Source organism: Budorcas taxicolor, chromosome 1 (assembly GCF_023091745.1).
Source record: "Budorcas taxicolor isolate Tak-1 chromosome 1, Takin1.1, whole genome shotgun sequence".
NCBI classification, from domain to species: Eukaryota; Metazoa; Chordata; class Mammalia; order Artiodactyla; family Bovidae; genus Budorcas; species Budorcas taxicolor.
The window spans coordinates 8,940,603-8,959,825 of record NC_068910.1 but is presented as its reverse complement, the minus strand read 5'-3'; the positions used below and the strand labels follow the sequence as shown (position 1 = coordinate 8,959,825).

The window sequence follows — 19,223 nt, the reverse complement described above, 5'->3', positions numbered from 1 at the left end:
GTGAGACCCTACCCTCTGTCCCTCTCAGGAACAAGTTGGCCAGAAGCAGACCTAAGACAAGCATTTCGTAGAAGTCGTTTGTTTGGGAGGCGATTCCAGAAGGCACCGGCTGGAGTGTAGAGAGGGGAGACAGGGCAGGACCTGAATCAGAAAAGGTGTCGATGAACACATCAGTGAGGAAGCGGACATGGGCTCAACCCAGCTGGGGACCTCAGGCAGAGGGGTGAAACATCTGCAAGCGGGCCACCCAAGGAGGAAGAAGAGGTGTTTTTCCATCAAGTCCCCTCAGTGGTTAGTTGAAGCTGCTCCCTGGATTCAAACTCCCCAGTGCTTCCAGTCTGCCGCAGAGCAAAGGTCAGCTAGAGAATGGGGAGTGGGCAGGACATGGGCAGTGTCTGAAACACACAGGCAAATTGACATGTGATTCTGTGCCTCTCACCCTCATGCAGCGCTCTTCACCCTGATGGAAAAGATGCTTGTATTTAATGGTGCAAATTTTGTACCATGTGATCCCTAAACACAAGCCCACCACTTCAATCTGGGACCCAGCTGAAGAAACTGCTGTGTAACAATGCCACAGGAAAAACCAGGCGGGGCAGGCAATTTCAGAATTAAAGGCCAGAGGTACGTTCTGGGTGTTGCACCTGCAGACTCAGCCCTGAGACTGAACTGCGTCTCTGTGAGTGTTTTACAAGGTGAGAAGCCTGGCCCCTTGTGGACTGTCAGCTCCACGTGAGCAGGAGCAGCATTCCCACCAGCACTGTACACACAGCAGGTCTCCGTACGTCCTAATGGGTGTTGGAGGAGGAGGGCAGGGGCGAGTGAAGGGCTCGGGAGGGACCTGGGGGTGGGGACGCTGTCCTGGAGCTCCTGGGGCTACTGCGTCCCCCGTGCCCTCCTGGAATTAACAGGGGCCTCACGCTTCTCTGTGTTCACAGGAGTGATCTCACACACAGACATAGATACACACATGCACATAGACACACATCCATACACAGACAGACAGACAGACACACACACACACATACACACACCCCTAACAGGTCCCGGTAAGTTAGAAGAGGGGAGACAATTGAAACTGAAGGCTGAAGGAAGTTGTTTTCACAAGATTTTTATTTTTCAGATGCTGACACAGGGCAAAACTGATCCCAAGAGGTCTTCCCTGAGCTTCTGATTCACCAAAAACCCCTATGAGGGAGTCATCTGCATATCGTTTAACTGTGGCCTGGGGAATGGAGATGGAGGTACTGTTTCTGGAGCCAACCATGGAGCACGGAGGTGGGTGGAGGGAACCACTGCCAGGGGCTCTCGTGGGATTGAACGCCGATGAGCCAAATGTCCTGAAACTCTTAAGCTGTGCACCAATAAAAACAGGTTTCTGGTAAGAACTGGGTGACAGTCAAGACATGGCCCATCCCTTCCCATCTGACATTCCATTTGTGGTGGACTCCAGGAATCTTGGGGTCCCAGTTCACCTCTGGCTGTGACCCTTGGCACGTGCAATTGAATCCCTACACCCATAAACAGATGAGGAAACTGAGGCCCACAGGAAGCCTGGGCCTTTCCAGTGTCCAAGCCCATCCCAGCAAAGCTGGATGGAACAGAGGCTGAAAGCCCATGAGTTCAGTCAGTGCCTGGCATATTCACAACCCCCTAGAGGCTTTGTGAAAATCCAAATGCCTGGGCTCCACCCCAGAGTCTGATTCAGGAGGTTGGAAAAGACTCTGATGCTGGGAGGGATTGGGGGCAGGAGGAGAAGGGGACGACCGAGGATGAGATGGCTGGATGGCATCACGGACTCGCTGGACGTGAGTCTCAGTGAACTCTGGGAGATGGTGATGGACAGGGAGGCCTGGCGTGCTGCGATTCATGGGGTCGTAAGGAGTCGGACACGACTGAGCAACTGAACTGAACTGAACTGAGTGGAGCCAAGAACCTGCCTCTCTGTTAGTTTCTTCTTGGGGGCCCCATCAGACCATACTGCTCTAAGGTATGCAGAGCCAGGACTAGAGACCTAGGGCTCAGGAAGGCAGGGGCAAGGTCTGCCCTGGATTGAGGAGGGAGTTATTGATCCAAAGCATGTTCCAAACACCACAGCATTGTCAGCTGCACACCACAGAAGCAGCCACTCACCTCATAACGGCTTATGCGAATACATCGTCCCAGTGGTCCACGGTGACTGTCAGCCCATATTCTTTCACCACCTGGAGAAGGAGGCTCGACGTCAAACTGGAACTCCTGGGCTATAACCTGCCAGCCACACCCCACCTCACCGCAGGGACAAGAAAGTGTCCCCTGAAGTTCCCGGATCAGCTCCCTGGAAAGCATCCTCCTTCACTCCCCTCCCCCAGGCTCACCCCATCCTCCTTGAAGTCACACTGCTCTGGGGGCTGCTGGCTCGGCCTGGGGCACACAGTCTCCTTCACCATGAAGCTCACAGGCTTTCGAGCTCCCCGGTCCTCTGCCTGGTCAACGATCAAAATGGGGAGACTGGGCTTGGCTCATGTTTCCTTCTCTCATCTGTCTCCCTGCCCCCGACCCGGACAGCAGCCTCTCCAGCCCCCTGTGTGTTGGGCCCTGGGCTTGGTGCTGGGAGCACAGGGGAGGGCACAGAGCCCACGCCCGGCCTCATGGGCACACAGAGAGCAGGAGCGGCCCTCACAGCAGCGCTGCTGGCAGCGCCTCCCCTCAGAGGGGCCCAGGGAGGTCAGGGCCGCCTGCAGGGAGAGCCCTTGTCACTGGAGCCTCCAGGCTGACAGAGGCCCTCCTGGCAGGGAGACACTGAGGTTCAGGGGGACATTAGCAGGGAAGTCACCTCACAGAGCCTGTGACCCCTCCATCCCTGGAGCTCCCAGAAGTCCAGGGAGCCTGAGCCAGGTGTGCAGGGCACCTGATCCCACAGCAGAGATGCTAAGGCAGGAAGCGCGGTGCTGGGAGATGACCCAGGTCTGGAAAGGTCTCCTGAAAAAGAAGAAGTAGGAGCCCACCTAGAGGGAAAAGTGCCTTCCTGACAGGAGGACCAGCCTGAGCGAGGGGGCGACAGTGTGGCCAAGGCTGGGGAGAGATGGCTCCAGGAGGCGGTAGAGGTTAGCTTCTGAGGACCGCTCACTGAGCTGATCGACAGCACGAAGCACGGCCTCCCTGTAGCTGAGGGCCTGGGCGCTGGCCGAGGGCAGCACTAGTCCCAGCAGCAGGAGCCACAGTGACCAGGGAGAGGCTGGCCCTCTGGGTCTCCATGGCCCCCAGTCTGTCTCCTCCCAGCCCGAGGGACCCTCCTTTTCTGCTCAGTCTGAGCCCTGATGCAAAGGCTCTACCAAGAGTCTTCCTGACCTGCCCCATCCCTGCCCTCCTCCCAGGGTGTGGGCTGGTCTTACCTCAAGCCTTCCTGTTGCCTCATGGGATTTCTGGGCAGTGGGCAGGGAGGCCCGTTTGCAAGGTGAAGAAATGGTTTCTGCATCTCCTGACAACTTCTTGGCCTCTCCTGGATCCCATGGGGAGTGTCACCAGCGGGCTTGCTCAAAAGGGTTGTGTCCTCCAGGAGAGGGAGGGACCAGTCACTGTCTGCATCCCCTCTGCCTCCACACCATGAGCTCCTCAGGATTCAGGGTAAAGGAGTGTATTCAGCACTCAACCCCCAGCTCTAGGCACTGCCTGGCACACAATATGCACTCATTTAACATTTGATGAGTGGATGACAGGACCAACCCCTTCTGAGCCTTACCCACCCAGCCTGTCCCTAGGCAGCCATCAACCCCACACCATCCTGTCTTTGGGGCCAGCCCTCAGCCTGTCAGGAGCTTGGCTCCATCTGTCCCCTCTCCTAGATTCATCTCCACTGTTTCTCAGTCAGGAAGTTCGCCTCCAGGTTGGAAGAGAATGGATACATATATACAGAGGGCTGAGTCCCTTTGCTGTTCACCTGAAGCTATCATAACATGTTTGTTAATCAGCTATGCATGCATGCGTGCCTGCTCATTCACTGCAGTCATGTCTGACTCTGAGACTCTTTGAGACCCTATGGACTGTGGCCTGCCAGGCTCCACTATCCATGGGATTCTCCAGGCAAGAATACTGGAGTGGGTTGCTTTGTTCTCCTCTAGCTTAATCAGCTATACTATAATACAAAATAAAAATGGTAAAAAGTACAGTCCTGCTTCACAGATACCCCCCCCAACAGGCATTGCCTATTCAACTGACCCCTCCCCAGTCAAGCATGAGAAAGGTCATCTGCACTGTGACCCCAATTCAGTGCCCTCTCTACACTCAAGGCTGCCCAGTCCTCACTGGATCTGCATTCACATTCATCTCCATAGACTCCGGGGACCCCCTGTGCTCCTGAACTTGCCCCTGACCAATTCTCCCCATCCCTGCTTTCCTGGGGCCCCTCCTCCTCCCTGGGGGCTCCTGCTGACTCTCCTCCAAGGAGTCTCCTCTTAGGAGGCAGGGCTGGCTCAGGAGCATCCGGGCTGCTTCTCCTCCCTGTCCTCACACGTTCCTGGGGACGGCCCTTCTCAAGACACCAGTTCTCCTGAACACGCATCACTGCTCCGTCTCTGGGTTCAAGACTCCCATGAACGCCGGTGGTCCGCACTGGGCTGTTGGCTGGGTGCTGCCGCAGGAGCCCGGAGCTGGAAGCCTGGGAGCCTCCTTCTCCTTCTCCCTCCTGAGGACACTCCCCTGACCTCCCTCCACCCCTGCCCTGGGCCTACCCTGTCTTCTCTCCTCTCAGTGAAGCCACAACCTCCAGATTCCATCTTCCCTGATTATCAGGCTCTCCCTGACCACTGTCCACCCTCCACGTGATTTTCTAGGGGCTCCAATACACCGTCCATTTGACCATGTCACCCCCTGCCTCCCGAGCCCACATTCCCCTCACCTGGCATAGGGCCTGGACGGTTGCTATTCTTAGTTGTTCTCACCCCAGACTTGCGGGCCTTGGATGTCAGGCTGCCCCGTCCCCCATAACCCCTCAGGCCTCTCGGAGCCTCCTGCTCATCTCCCATCTCTGCCCCTGATCCCTCTGCTTGCCCTGACCTTCCTCCCTGGGAAGCCTTCCCTGATGTCCAAGGAGACTCAGCACCTCTACTTCTTGGCTCCCACAGCCTTCAGGAAGTCTCTTCTGATTTGACCCCAAGTGACTTTCTGTCCAGTGCCCTGATTGGGACACCACGCTGGGGTGGCTGGTGTGGAAATGGTTTGAGAACATAGCTGGGAAGATAATAAACCAAAAGAATAGAGGGGCCACGGGCTCAGAAGGAAATTCTTATACAGGTCTTGGGAGGAATGACCATGTAGTTGTGAGGTCTGGGGTAACTCTTGGACTCAGTTGTTCCTGTGGGACCCTTGGGGGCTTGGACAGGGCCCCTCGGAAGGCGGCAGCTGGATGGATGGCGCTGGTTACACATCAGCCTTGGAGAAGGAAGGAGAGGTGGGCCTCTGTGTGATGTGGTTTCACAGTCCAGGTATTGCCTGAGAGGCTTTTTAGTCAAATGGTATCCTTTTCCCAAGTCACAGATGGAAAAGGAGGTGATTACAGTAGAAAATAATTAGCAACACACATGGTTACTGGTGCCTGGCACCCTCCCTGTGCTTTCCTGCCTCTGCATCATTGCATTTCCTAAACCTTAGCACTGAAGTCCCCTTCCCCATCCTTCCATGGGGACAGGTGGCTGCTCAGAGACGAGGTCTGATAAAGGAGTCCACCATGGAAAAGAACTTGGGAGCACCTGGCCCATAACTGATGCTCCATAACAGCTGTTAATATCAGCGGGACCAGAAGCTGCCCCCAGCGGCTACCCAGCTCCTTCGACACTGGAGTCAGGCAGATGAGAGTTTGAATCCTTGGTTTGCCTCTCACCAGCTGTGACTTCCTTGCAAATATTCTGCTCTGGTGGAACTCTCAGCAGCGAATGAGAGTGAACCCAATTCACATGGCGTCAGACAAAACTGAGAAACCCCTGTGGCTCCATTTTCCTGCAGTTCTCTCTGCAGGCTCTTGCTTAGAGAGAGAGAAGCAGGGGGAGAGGGAAAGGAGGGCGCAGAGGAGCAGCCTCAGGTGTGCGACAACTTCTGTGCCCTGAGATGGTCAGAATGGATCCTAGGATCTCTGGCCATGCCCCCTCCTAACCCAACAGAGGATCAGCAACCCAGTGATGGGAGCACAGGTCCTGGCAGAGGCTGCTGCAAGACTGTTGTCACTACCTCGTCCCCACCCTGGGGCGCCCAACTTTCCCAGTCCTCCTCTATCTCCCCTCCCAGTCTGGTTGAGCCACATAGCATTTCCCATCATGCTCTGCACTTAAACCCTAACGGGACAAAGCACAGCCTCATCTGTGTTTATACATGTCCTCATTCCAGCCCAGAGCCCAAGACCTCCCAGCAAAGAGAACAAAGCAGTGAAGAGAACGAGCAAGGCCAAGGCTGAGCACCTTGACTTCCCGTCCCTCCCTCTGCCCAACCTGCTGACCAGTGGTGTGAATGTAAAGCTGACTCTCACCAGCTGCCCTTTCTCCTCCTTGTCTGTAAAATGCACAGAAGGCCCTCCTCTCCTCCGTGGAGACATTTTCCCCCTCTGACCTTGAAGCTGAGGGTCAGAGGAGTCAGTTTCCAGAAAGCTTTCTCTAACTCCTGGGGAAAAGAGCACCTGCCCACTCCATACTACCCCTCAACATGCTCACTAGGAGAAAGCCTGCACAACACAATACATTATCGGGGTCCCCCCAGAAGTCCCACTCTTCAGAAGCCTCCCTCATGGACGCTCATTCACATGGCCGGGGACAAAGGAGCCAAGATGTCTCGTGCATCTTCTCTTAGCCTTGGGAACTGAAACCCTTCCAGACATGTGTAACTGGGAGTGCTATGTCCATAAGGGATTTAAAACCAACGATGTATAAACTCCACAGACATTTCTTAGTAGTGAGAGTAAATATATTTGGTATATTCATACAGTGGAATACTAGGTGGTAGTGGTTTAGCCGCTAAGTCGTGTCCAATTCTTTGCGACCCCATAGACTGTAGTCCGCCGGGCTCCTCTGTCCATGGGATTTTCCAGGCAGGAATACTGGAGTGGGTTGCCATTTCCTTCCCCAGGGGATCTTCCCCACCCAAGGATCGGACCTGGGTCTCCTGCTTTGCAGATGGATTCTTTACCAACTGAGCTACCAGGGAAGCCCAGAATACTAAGTCAGCAATAAAAAATTCCCCAACTATAATTACATACAAAAACATGATGAGTTCTCACACACATATAGCATGAAAAAATTGTGCAAATGAGACTCTATATGCTACAATATAATTTTCTATGAATTTCAAACGCTAGTTACACTAACCTAAGTGTTCCAAAGTCAGGGCCATGATTATGGAGATGGGGAAGCAACTAGAAGCGGGATACAGAGATTTCTAAGCGCAATGCTATTGTGATGTTTAGTCACTAAGACTACAACCGCATGGACTGTAGCCGGCCAGGCTCCTCCGTCCATGGGATTTTCAGGGCAAGAATATGAAAGTGGGCTGCCATTTCCTCCTCCAGGGGATCTCCCTGATCCAGGGATCAAACTCACATCTCCTGAATTCACAGGCAGATTTTTTACCACTGAGCCACCAGGGAAGCCTTTCTAGGTGCATTACACACATGTATTTGTACAGCAAAAACTTCACAAGTTGTGCACTTAGTGTTAGTGCATAATTCCTCTGTACATGCAACATGTCAACTCCCTGGATCTCTTTGACTCCTGTGCTACTCTGACCACTTTGTAAAATCCTTGATTCTCCTGGGCTTACAGCACAGCCCCAACCCTCCCACCTGTTGTACCACCACCCTGGACACCTTGGGTCCTTCTCCACATCAGGCCCTGTACTTGACTCACTGACAAGGCCTGCTGACCTCCCACACAAAGGCCAATTACATCTCCCTCCTGAGGTGAAATACATTCATTCTTTGTTGTTGAAATCAGTGTTCACATACGCATGTTCATGGTCGGGTTCTGGGCATGGAGGGACCTGAGAATAAAGATGCTGTCCTGGATCTCTTAGCCCTGCTGCCAGCCCCCAGTCCCCTCCTGGAAATAACAACCACTTCTGTACTGTGCATTTGTGATCACACACACAAAAAAAACACTCTCACAGACACACATATACACACACACATAGGAGGGCTCCCAGAGGTAAAGATTTGGTCCCACTAAGTGAGAGGAGACAAGTGAAATTAAAGCTTGGAGGAAGTTGTTTTCAGAAGACTTTACTTTCTCAGAATCCAGAAGCCTGAGCCAGGGAGGACACACGTAGGATTCTTCCATGGGCTCACAATTTACCCATAACTGAGTATTGGGCCAACGAATGGGCCAACTTTGCGCCAGAGTTTTTGGAACTTCTTACGAAATCGTTTAAATCTCCCAACACTCTGCAACTGTGAACCAGGAAGAAGCAGGTTACTTGTGGGAAAGGGAACCAGGGGTAAGACCAGACCCATCTGCACCTATACACGGGCTCCCAGGCCCACACCAGGAGATGTGGAGCCCCAGCATGCCCTTTGGAGGCAACCTTTGAAGCACAAGGTTGAACCCCGACACCTATAGACAAAAGAGCAAACTGAGGCCCTCGGGTGACAAGGGGCTTACCAGGGTCACAGGCCCATCCCGGCAAAGATGGAAGCGAGCTGGGCTAAAAGACCATTACTTGAGTAAGTGCCTCTCAAACCATCAGAATCTCCTGGAGGCCTTGTGAAAAGACAAATGGCTACACCCCACCCCACAGGTCTGAGTTGGGCTGAGAATCTGCAATTCTGCCAGTTCCTAGGTGGGGACCCCATTAGCGAACCATTGCTCTTAAAGACACAGAACCAGTGCTGGAGACCTGGGGCTTGCGGGAGGGAGTGGCCAGGGCAGGAGGGCCTTCCTCTGCCCTGGTCTTTGGTCCTAAGAATGTTCCACAACCCATCACCTTAGCAGTTCCTGCAGGACAGAAAGGGCCACTCACCTCCTCGCAGGTGATGTTCATTTTGCCTTTCACTGCATCCAGAGTGACTGTCCCTACACATTGCTTCACCAGCTGGAAGGAGAGGCTGGAGGTCAAACTGGAACCCCCAGGCCATAACCTCCCAGGCTCTGCCCAGGGACTAAAAATTTCCTTGAAGCCCCTTGTTCAGCAGCTTGGGAAGCATTCACCCGTGGCCCCCGCCCCCAGGCTCACCCCATTCTCTTTGAAGTCACACTGCTCCGCGGGCTGCTGGCTCGTCCTGGGGCACACAGTCTCCTTCACCCTGAAGCTCACAGGCTTCGGGATGTTTGGATTCTCATCCTGATCCAGGAACAAAATGGGGAGACTCGGCTCAGGCTCATGTTTCTTTCTCTCATCTGTCTCCCTGCCTCCCACCCGGACAGCAGCCTCTCCAGCCCCCTGTGTGTCCGGCCCTGGGCTTGGTGCTGGGAGTACAGGGGAGGGCACAGAGCCCATGCCCGGCCTCACGGGCACACAGAGAGCAGGAGCGGCCTTCACAGCAGCGCTGCTGGCAGCGCCTCCCCTCAGAGGGGCCCAGGGAGGTCAGGGCCGCCTGCAGGGAGAGACCTTGTCACTGGAGCCTCCAGGCTGACAGAGGCCCTCCTGGCAGGGAGACACCGAGGTGCAGGGGGGACATTAGCAGGGAAGTCACCTCACAGAGCCTGTGACCCCTCCATCCCTGGAGCTCCCAGAAGTCCAGGGAGCCTGAGCCAGGTGTGCAGGGCGCCTGATCCCACAGCAGAGAGGCTAAGGCAGGAAGCCCGGTGCTGGGAGGGGCCCCAGGTCTGGGAAGGTTTCCTGGAAGAGATGGGAGCCCACCTAGAGGGAAAAGTGCCTTCCTGACAGGAGGACCAGCCAGAGTGAAAGGAGTGAGAATGTGGCCAAGGCAGGCGGGAGACGGCCCCCTCCCTACCCTATCCCCCAACTCACGTCCTTGGGAGGCGGGTCAAGCTCCAGGAGGCGGTAGAGATTCGCTTCTGAGGACTGCTCATTGATGCGATCGACAGCATGAAGCACGGCCTCCCTGTAGCTGAGGGCCTGGGCGCTGGCCGAGGGCAGCACTAGTCCCAGCAGCAGGAGCCACAGTGAGCACCGTCCCAGGGAGAGGCTGGCCCTCTGGGTCTCCATGGTCCCCAATTTGCCACCTCCCAAACTGCAGGATCTGCCTTTATGCTCAGCCTGGGCCTGATGCAATGGTTCAACCAGGAGTCTTCCTGACCTGCCCCATCCCTGCCCTCCTCCCAGGGTGTGAGCTGGACTTGCTTCAGCCCCTGCTGTTGCCTCATGGGATTTCTGAACAGTGGGCAGGGAGGCCCCTGTGCAAGGTGAAAAAATGGTTTCTCCATCTCCCTGACAACTTACTGGCCTTTCCTGAACCCCACTGGGAGTGTCACAGGCAGTCTTGCTCAAGAGGATTGAGTCCTCCAGAAGATGGAGGGGCCAGGCACTATCTACATCCCCTCTGCCTCCACACCTCAGGATTCAGTGTAAAGGAGTGTATTTGCTATTCAACCTGCTTCATTGACTACGTAAAAGATTTTGACTGTGTGGACCATAACAAACTGTGGAAAATTCTTCAAGAGATGGGAATACCAGACCACCTGACCTGCCTCTTGAGAAACCTGTATGCAGGTCAAAAGGCAACACTTAGAACTGGACATAGAACAGTGGGTTGATTCCAAATTAGGAAAGGAGTACATCCAGGCTGTATATTGTCACCCTGCTTATATAACTTACATGCAGAGTACATCATTCGAAACACCGGGCCAGATAAAGCTCAAGCTAGAATCAAGATTGTCAGGAGAAATATCAGTAACCTCAGATATGCAAAGGACACCACCCTTACGGCAGGAAGCAAAGAGGAACTAAAGAGCCCCTTGATGAAAGTGAAAGAGGACAGTGAAAAGCAGGTTTAAAACTCAACATTCAAAAAATGAAGATCATGGTATGTGGTCACATCACTTCATGGCAAATAGATGGGGAAACAATGGGAACATTAACAGACGTTATTTTCTTGGGCTCCAAAATCACTGTGAATGGTGACTGTGGCCATGAAATTAAAAGACGCTTGCTCCTTGGAAGAAAAGTTATGACAAATCTACATAGCATACGTAAAAGCAGAAACATTACTTTACCAACGAAGGTCCATCTAGTCAAAGCCATGGTTTTTCTAGCAGTCATGTATGGATGTGAAAGTTGGACCATAAAGAAGGCTGAGCACCAAAGAATTGATGCTCTCGAACTGTGGTGTTGGAGAAGACTCTTGACAGTCCCTTGGACTCAAACCAGTCCATCCTAAAGGAAATCAGCCCTGAATATTCATTGGAGGAACTGATGCTGAAGCTGAAGCTCCAATATTTTGGCCACCTGATGCGAAGAGCCGACTCACTGGAAAAGACGTTGATGCTGGGAAAGATTGAGGGCAGGAGGAGAAGGGGACAACGGAGGACAAGATGGCTGGATGGCACCACTGACTCAATGGATATGAGTTCGAGCAAACTCTGGGAGATAGTGAAGGACAGGGACGCCTGGCGTCCATGGGGTCATAAAAAGTAGGACACAACTGAGTGACTGAACAGCAACAACCCCTCCTCTAGGCACCCAGTAGGCACATAGGTAAAGTTGGATGATTGGATGACAGCGCCAATCCCTTCTACAGTCTCACCCATCCAGCCTGTCCTTAGGCAGTCACAAGGTCAGACCATCCTCGTCTCTCTGCAGCCCTCAGCCAGTCAGGGGGTTCGGCTTCACGTGTCCCCTCTCCTACTCTTCTCTGACTTCCTTACACTAAAGAAGTCAGCAGTTGTGGCCTGTTGCTACACTCAGCCTCTTCATCTTCACAGGTGCTGGGGAGACACTGTCCTCCTAAAATTGCCCCCGGACCAATTCTCCCCATCCCTGCTCTCCTGGGTCCCCTCCTCCTCCCTGGGGCTCCTGCTGAGTCTTCTCCAAGGACTCTCCTCTTAGGAGGCAGGACTGGCTCAGGAGCATCCGGGCTGCTTCTCCTCGCAGTCCTCACACATTCCTGGGGACGGCCCTTCTCAAGACACCAGTGCCCATCACACACATACTGGACTGTGCCTCTGGGTTCAAGACTCCCATGAATGCCCTGGTGGTCTACACTGGGCTGTTGGCTGGGTGCTGCTGCAGGAGCCCTGAGCTGGAAGCCTGGTAGCCCCACCTGCTCCTTCTTCCTCCTGAGGACACTCCCCTGACCTCCCGCCACCCCTGCCCTGGGCCTACTCCCATCTCCTCTCCTCTCAGTGAAGCCACAACCTCCAGACTCCATGTTTCCTGATTGTCAGGCTCTCCCCAGACCACTGTCCACCCTTCACACCATTTCTAGATGCAAAGGCAGAATGCTGATTTGACCATTTCACCCTCTGCCTTCAGAGCACACAGACCCCCGCCTGACAGCAGGGTCTGGTTCTCCTGGAGCTCCTCAGTGTCCACAACCTGGCCCTGCAGGTCAGGTCTCAAGCTGCCTTGACCACTCCAACCACAAGCCATCTCGGAGCCTCCTGCTTGGCCCCCACATCGGCAGCTGGTGTCTCTGCTTGCCCTGACATGCCACCTTGCAAAATTTTCCCTGACCTTAACCAAAAGTGGTACCTCCTCCCCTTGACTCCCAAAGCCTTCAGGACATCCCTTCTTCTCTTTTGCTTTTTTAGTAAAATGTGCTTTTTAGTTAGTTCGTTCTGGCTGTCCTGGTCTTCGTTGCCGCCCACCAGCTAGTCTGGCTGCATAGAGCAGGGGCTGCGCTCTAGTTGTGGAGCACAGGCTTCTCGTTGCGGTGGCTTCTCTAGTTGCGGAGCACAGGCTCTAGAGTGTGAGGTCTCAGTAGCTGTGGCCCAAGGGCTTACTTGCCTTGTGTGGGATCTTCCTGGACCAGGGATCCAACCCACATCCCCTGCATTGGCAGGCAGATTCTTACCCACAGGATCACCAGGGAAGTCCAGGACATCCCTTCTGATTTGACCTCCAGGACTCCCTGCCCAGTGCTCTGGTTGAACACCAGGTGGGGAGGGAGACACTGGGAGGAAAAGAGAGTGCAGCTGGGGGAAATACTATGCCCAAGGGCCAGAGGAGAGCTGAAGCCAAGAAGAACATTCCAGTCCATCAATGCCAGGGAAGCACCGTGTGCCCGTGAGGCCCAGGGAGGTTGTGGACTCAGTTGCCCTGTGGGACCCTTGGAGCCTTGGCCAGGGCACCTTGGAAGGTGGCAGCCTGGATGGGAGATGCTGGTTGACCACTCAGCCTTGGAGAAGGAAAGAGAAGTGAGTTGTGTGCAACCTCATTACACTGCCCAGATATCGCCCCAGTGGCCTCTTGGTCAAGCTGTATCTTTTCCCCAAGTCAAATAATTAGAAACACACATGGTTACCAGGTGTTTGGTAGCCTGGAAATCTGTGCTTTCCTGGTGGTGGTGGTCTATTCGCTAAGTCACGTTCGACTCTTTGCAACCCCATGAACTGTAGCCCGCCAGGCTTGTCTGTCCATGAGATTTCTCAGGCAAGAATACTGGGGTGGGTTGCTGTGTCCTCCACTAGGGAATCATCTCAACCCAGGGATCGAACCTGCGGCTCCTGGGTCTCCTGCATTGCAGGCAGATTCTTCACTGCTGAGTCACCAGGGAAGGCCTCCCCTGTGCTTTGCTGCCTCTGCACGATTGCAGACTAGATTCTCCTTCCCCATCCTCCCTGGATCCTGTTTGTTAGGGGCCTCTGCCAGATCCTCAGTCTGCACCTCCTGTGATGAGGAGCGAGCCTTCCACGTCTCCAGCATCTGCCTTTTCTGATTTAGTCCTCACAACTGCCTTGTCCTAGAGGAGTCTTATGTCTGCTCATGGGTATCCTGGGAAGGGGGAGACAGCCCGCCATCTGGAGACTTCACATACTTCATACTAGCAGCCCAGGCCAGCTAGTATGCCCTTTGGGAATTAAAGAAAGAAGGGACCAACTCCTAGTAAGAGAGACAGACCAACTGGGGATCTAAACACCATCTCATTGATTCCATTTTTTCCAGCTTGGAATCTGTCACAGGTCCCTGGTCCAATTCAATAGTTACAGGTAAGCACCTGACTTTATTTCTTTTGTAAAGATATTCAGGAGATTGTAAAGCACCTTCCTGCCTAATCACCACCTGTAGAAAACCACCGATTCTGTCTCCAGCAACAACCTCCCTCCATAAGGACTTAAATCAACAGAAAAGGAAAGAGCTTGGGGAGCTGGAATTGCAGGTTACAGTGGGGTGGAGAGTGGGAGGGCTGATGGGTGGCAGGGACCAGGGAAGGGAGGGCTGGGGCTGCTGGGGGCTATGCTCTGTAGGTGTGACACCCTGGCTGTGAATAGGAAACCAGACTGATAGCCCGCCATTTCTTAAGTTGGGAACTCTCGCCCTTTGCTGGGAGTTCCTGCCATGATGGTCACTAGTGTGCCCTTGGGCAATCTCATTGAAAGAACTTTCTTCCAAGTAATTTGGCAGTGACAAAAACACTGAGTGGGATCCCTGGGGTCCATCCTGTCACCTACACAACAACCCTGACACTAATCCCTGGGAGGGTCATGGTAACAACACTGCGAAGGGAGTTTTGAGGCCCCTTTTGTCCTGCCTCCTCCACTCACAGCCTCCGCATCAACACATTGCCTAAGAAGTCTGGAGACCTGAGTCCAACGATGTGACCTGTGTGTGTGGCCCTCCGGGTACAATGGGCTCCTCTGCACTCACCTCCTCTGAGTTCACAGCACTCTTGTCAGGAGGGCAGGATAGGGCTCATCACCAGTCTCACTGAGCCAAGAAGGAAACTGAGGCCCAGGGTGGGGTGAGATGCAGCCTTGGGAGAGAGGTCTTGGCCAAATCAGGGTTGATAGAAGGACCCAGAGCTCTTGTCCAGTGTGGAGCCCCCTGGTCCAATCTACGGCCTCCATCTTTCTTAGACTAGCTCCCTACCCCTCTCTCTGACCCCACCACCCACCACTCTGGCGATCCCTGTATCTCACGTGAATCTCAGAAGTTGAAGAAGTTCTGGAGACTCTTCTTTTTGACCAGCGGCACTCTAGACACTGAAGGGCTGAACTGGGGGCCTGTTCTGCCCTGGTCCACCTCCTACTCTTTTCCATTGCTTCCAGGGCTATCCCTTGCCCTCTGGCTGCTGAAGTTGCTGGGGTGGAGGGGAAGACCCTAGGGAGAACTGGGGCAAGGGTGGAGGGAAATAGGTTACTCTCAAAATGGTTTCCGGGGCCTCCTTCTTGTATTATTCCAAGTATGGAGTTACCACTGGTCAGCCACTGGCTCCATCACTTGCAAATGAAAATGTGGGGCCCCTTGTTCAAAATCATGAGAATTTCAAGACCTCAAGAATAAGTCATTAGCAAGTGCCTAAGCATGGGGGCCTGTGTGACTGCACCGGTGACACACTCTTGATACCAGCCGTGCGCCCTGCCCACAAAATGCTCTTTATCATCACAAGAGAGAGTTGAGACGAGCTGGGTGTTGTAGGTAAGTCCAGGCCAGACTTTCACATACTTAGTAGCAACAAGATCAGCAAGAGATATTGCTTTTGTGATATCAGAATCTGACAAGTCTTTAAGCTTGGAACAGCTGCCATATTCTGGGCAACACATGAAAAAGAGTTCAAAATTTCATGATGAGACTTAGGAAACTCTTATCAGTATCTAGAAGGTCATCCTTGTTATGTCACATTTAGTGGAGGCTGTCCGCTCCTGGAGGTGGCAGTTGTTGGAAAGGTAACAAGAGCCCATAGATTAAGACTCTTCAGGACTTCCCTGGTGATCTAGTGATTAAGAATCTGCCTGCCAATACAGGGGTCGCAGGTTCAATCCCTGCTCTGTGAATATTCCACATGCCGTGGGGCAACTAGGCCTCCGTGCCAGCCCACCATAAGCCTGTATGCTACTGAGCCCACCTTCTAGAGCTCATACTCTGCAACAAGAGAAGCCACCAGATGAGAAGCCTGTGCACTGCAATAAAGAGTAACCCCCACTCACCGTCACTAGAGAATGCCCAAGCGCAGCAATGAAGACTCAGCACAGTCATAAATAAATAACTAATTTTTAGAAAAAGACTCTTCATTGGTTGTTGATGAGGTAGAGTCTGGGTGTAAGTGACCAGATGCCCTGCAGACAAACGCTGAGAGAGCAATGAAAGGTGCGTCTTCCCACCCTAGACTCTGTGAGTCAGAGGCCTTCTATTCCCATCACCAGGGTAGTTACTGTCTTCACAACCAAGTGATCTGAACACCCAGTCCCTTAGCAATCACTGCTCCTGTCCCCAGTCCTCCCCCTGTCTTAGACCATGTGCCCAGACTCCTCCCTACGTGCTCAGGAGCTTCATCCTTTTATGCCATGACCCATCATAGAACAGCTCCCTATGTCCTGAAACACCAGTAGGATCGCCTTAGGAGTTTCCACCTTATATTCATGATCATTGTCATCAATAGCCTTCCAGCAGCAGAGCTGGCAGTACAATGAGAACTAGGGTGGAGTCACCCACCACGTGGATCTTCTTTGCAGCTTGCAAATTCCAATACTAGAAGGTGCCAGAAGTGCCTGGGAAAAAGACAAGTGGGCTGAGAAAGATTACTCATGTGGTTTGAGAGTCTTCCATCAGGATGGGCCTCTTCCCTCATTTCCGAGCCTCAAAATTAAACATTCTACTTAGCTAGAAGATAGCCTCCCAGGGAGTCAACTCATTTAGAATTCAAGTTGCCTTCCCTAAGTGTGTGCTCCACTGGGAGGTGAGCCTTGTATAGTTATCCTTTCGATGTTTCCTCTAGTGTCCATTTCATCTTCCAATAGTACTGACTACTTGGATATGAGATTGGGGGCACTGAAGGTCTGGGGAGTCACCTGGGTAGCTGTTCACAACCAGCTTCTTACTATAAGGCAATGCTGTTGCAGATCGGATGTGTTCTATGAATCCAGATATGAAACACAGACCATCTGAGAGTCTTTGAATATCATATCCCACGTATGCTGTTTAGACAGGGATGGCACCCCTGTTGTTGCCCTGGAATTCCCTTTGTCACTCAGTCGCGAGGCTGGCAGTCAGCCACTTTGGTGAGGTTTCCTTGGCCTCATGTGCTGGCATCGCTAGACTGTGTCAATATTTTGAGGTCTGATGGTGGATTTAAATGGAACACCATGTCCCATGTGATAGTGTATCCACATGCCTCGAGACCCTACCTAGCCAGTGCAGGTTTAATTCATTTGTTGATTCCATTAACATGGCCCATGAATGCTCGTTTTCCTTGCATATCAATGTGAGTCATAAAAGAGATAGTGAGTGCAGAGCATTCTATTGCAACAAGGTTTGATACCCCAGAGACTGAGGCTTGACCATCCAGTTTCATAGGCAGACACCAGACCACACTGCCAGTCTCTGGTGTACTGCCCATGAGACAGTGAGAAACACAACCAGGTAAATTTGGGAAGGTTTCTTGACCGAGGGGCCATGTTCAGGCACAGGTGTCAAAAGATGTCTTTGAGGCTGAGCAGCAGCAGTGGCACAGTGCCGGGAGCCAGCGTGAGGAATCCCACCCGTGACAAGGTCATGAGGGAGGAAGCTGACATACGCAAGGCCGTGATCAGACTTCAGGAGTTCCCCCTGGCATTTCCTGAGCATCCACCCCCCAAAATAAAAATCTGCTGGCTTTTGTGCTCTGCTTTTCCACTTTTCTAATATTCTCTGGAAAAAGTCAACTCAGAGCTTTAGTCTTCTGCACTTGAAAGGGATGTTTCAGTTAACCCCCTCTGATTGCGCTCTAGCTTGCCTAACAGGTTCCCCGGACCTCTTACAGCTTGTGATTTGCTTACAGCCCCCCAGTCGCGAGAGGCACAAAGCTTGAAAGCATCTTAAAGATACAGAGCCTTTTCTAAAGAGTTAAAAATTATATTGGTAGAGGGTTTTCACTGTTGACTCAATGACTGCTGCCAGGCCTCCATATCCTTTATCTTTTAGGCACCTGGAAGGATGTTACTCAATGTAAGCAGGATGTAGAAAAAGATACATAGTAGTTTTGATGTTAGCAACACTAGACTTTTGAGTTAATTGCTTCTCTTTTGCTGTAAATCACTGTACTCCCTCTACTTGTTATAAGTTGCTGTATCTTTGCTGTGTAAGAATGTAACTTTATTTAGTGCTTTCTGAGAGTGGCACCAGACCTTGCAAAGATCAACACAAATAAGTCTTCTGGTTGACGAACCCTTATCAGAAAAAAGGCTGTAAAATGTTAATTGGCCCTTTTGGCTGGAAGATGATGTAAATTACCTAAGACTTGTGTATACAATTAGGTATGCAGAGAGAAAAGCCTGGTTTTGATAGGAGTCTGGACTGCTAACGCTGCACAACTTTGTGCTACCCATTGATCTCCATGTTTTATCAAAAGTATAAAAGGCCTTCTGAACAATAGAGGACGGAGCCAGTCGCTGGACTGATTTCCCCCGTGTCTCTCTCTTTTTCCTCTTTATTTTAACTTCAGGCTGAATTCCCATCTGGGGCGCAGAGGCTCGCCAAGTCTACTTACTTGCCCTGGCTGTTAAGACTCGTGCGAAAGGGAGCCTAAGGCAAGGCACCCTTAGATATTCAAGCGAGCGCCGGTGACCCAACGTAGATGGTGCAAATTCCTTGTCTGGAATTTTATTGGCCTTCCATGTAATCCCTTTTTCTCCACTTAATTTTCCTACTACACTATTTCTTCCTAATCTAATCTTATACTAATAAATAAACAAGTCTTTCCTCGCCAACGCCGTCCACCCTTCGAATTCCCTGGATCCACCGGGGCTGGACCCCGGCAACACAGCCCATGCAAACTCCTTTAACTTAGCACATCCACCCATGAAGGACCAGGCATCTTCTGGACCCTAGTGGACCAAAGCCCCCTGGGAGCTCTGACACAGACCCCACGTCTGAGAGAGCTGCATCTGGAATGTGATCGGCCACCTTTGCCTCTAGATGTTTCCCTCCAAGTGCCCCGTTTTCCTCTTTCCCAGGAAGAGTCATTTTGTGGAGATTTTCATTTTTCACCCTTCCGGTGATAGGGGTGGTGCTCCTTGAGGCTCTGAACATCAGACAGAGTCACATACGACTGAGCCACTGAACTGAACTGAACTGAGTTGTAAAATATAGCATTAAATACGTCTTTGAGGATGAATGAGTCCACACAGTTGAAAGTGCCTAGGGGCCATGAAAGCAACAATGTAGCTCTCTGC

The 19,223-nt window shown here is 52.4% G+C and overlaps 2 protein-coding genes across 2 annotated transcripts; both read right to left on the bottom strand.

Moving 5' to 3' along the window:
* Nucleotides 1–2,144: 2,144 nt before the first annotated feature.
* Nucleotides 2,145–3,237, bottom strand: LOC128044872 (cathelicidin-3-like). The gene is given in 4 exon segments (XM_052637289.1): nucleotides 2,145–2,204; nucleotides 2,358–2,465; nucleotides 3,042–3,207; nucleotides 3,209–3,237. Coding segments are annotated over 4 exon segments (363 nt in total).
* A 5,068-nt stretch (nucleotides 3,238–8,305) lies between these two features.
* Nucleotides 8,306–10,122, bottom strand: LOC128047431 (cathelicidin-6). The gene is made up of 4 exons (XM_052639637.1): nucleotides 9,925–10,122; nucleotides 9,187–9,294; nucleotides 8,974–9,045; nucleotides 8,306–8,404 (listed from the first exon to the last, which is right to left on the bottom strand). Exons 1-4 carry the CDS (start codon nucleotides 10,120–10,122, stop codon nucleotides 8,306–8,308), a joined length of 477 nt encoding a protein of 158 aa, XP_052495597.1.
* Nucleotides 10,123–19,223: the final 9,101 nt, after the last annotated feature.

Excerpts from the sequence above, each read along its gene's own strand:
- LOC128047431 (XM_052639637.1), bottom strand. The coding sequence starts at position 10,122 with ATGGAGACCCAGAGGGCCAGCCTCTCCCTGGGACGGTGCTCACTGTGG. Across the intron at positions 9,295-9,924 it reads TTGACCCGCCTCCCAAGGAC|GATGAGAATCCAAACATCCC; the intron begins GTGAGTTGGGGG and ends TTCCTGGATCAG. Across the intron at positions 9,046-9,186 it reads GTGACTTCAAAGAGAATGGG|CTGGTGAAGCAATGTGTAGG; the intron begins GTGAGCCTGGGG and ends CTCTCCTTCCAG.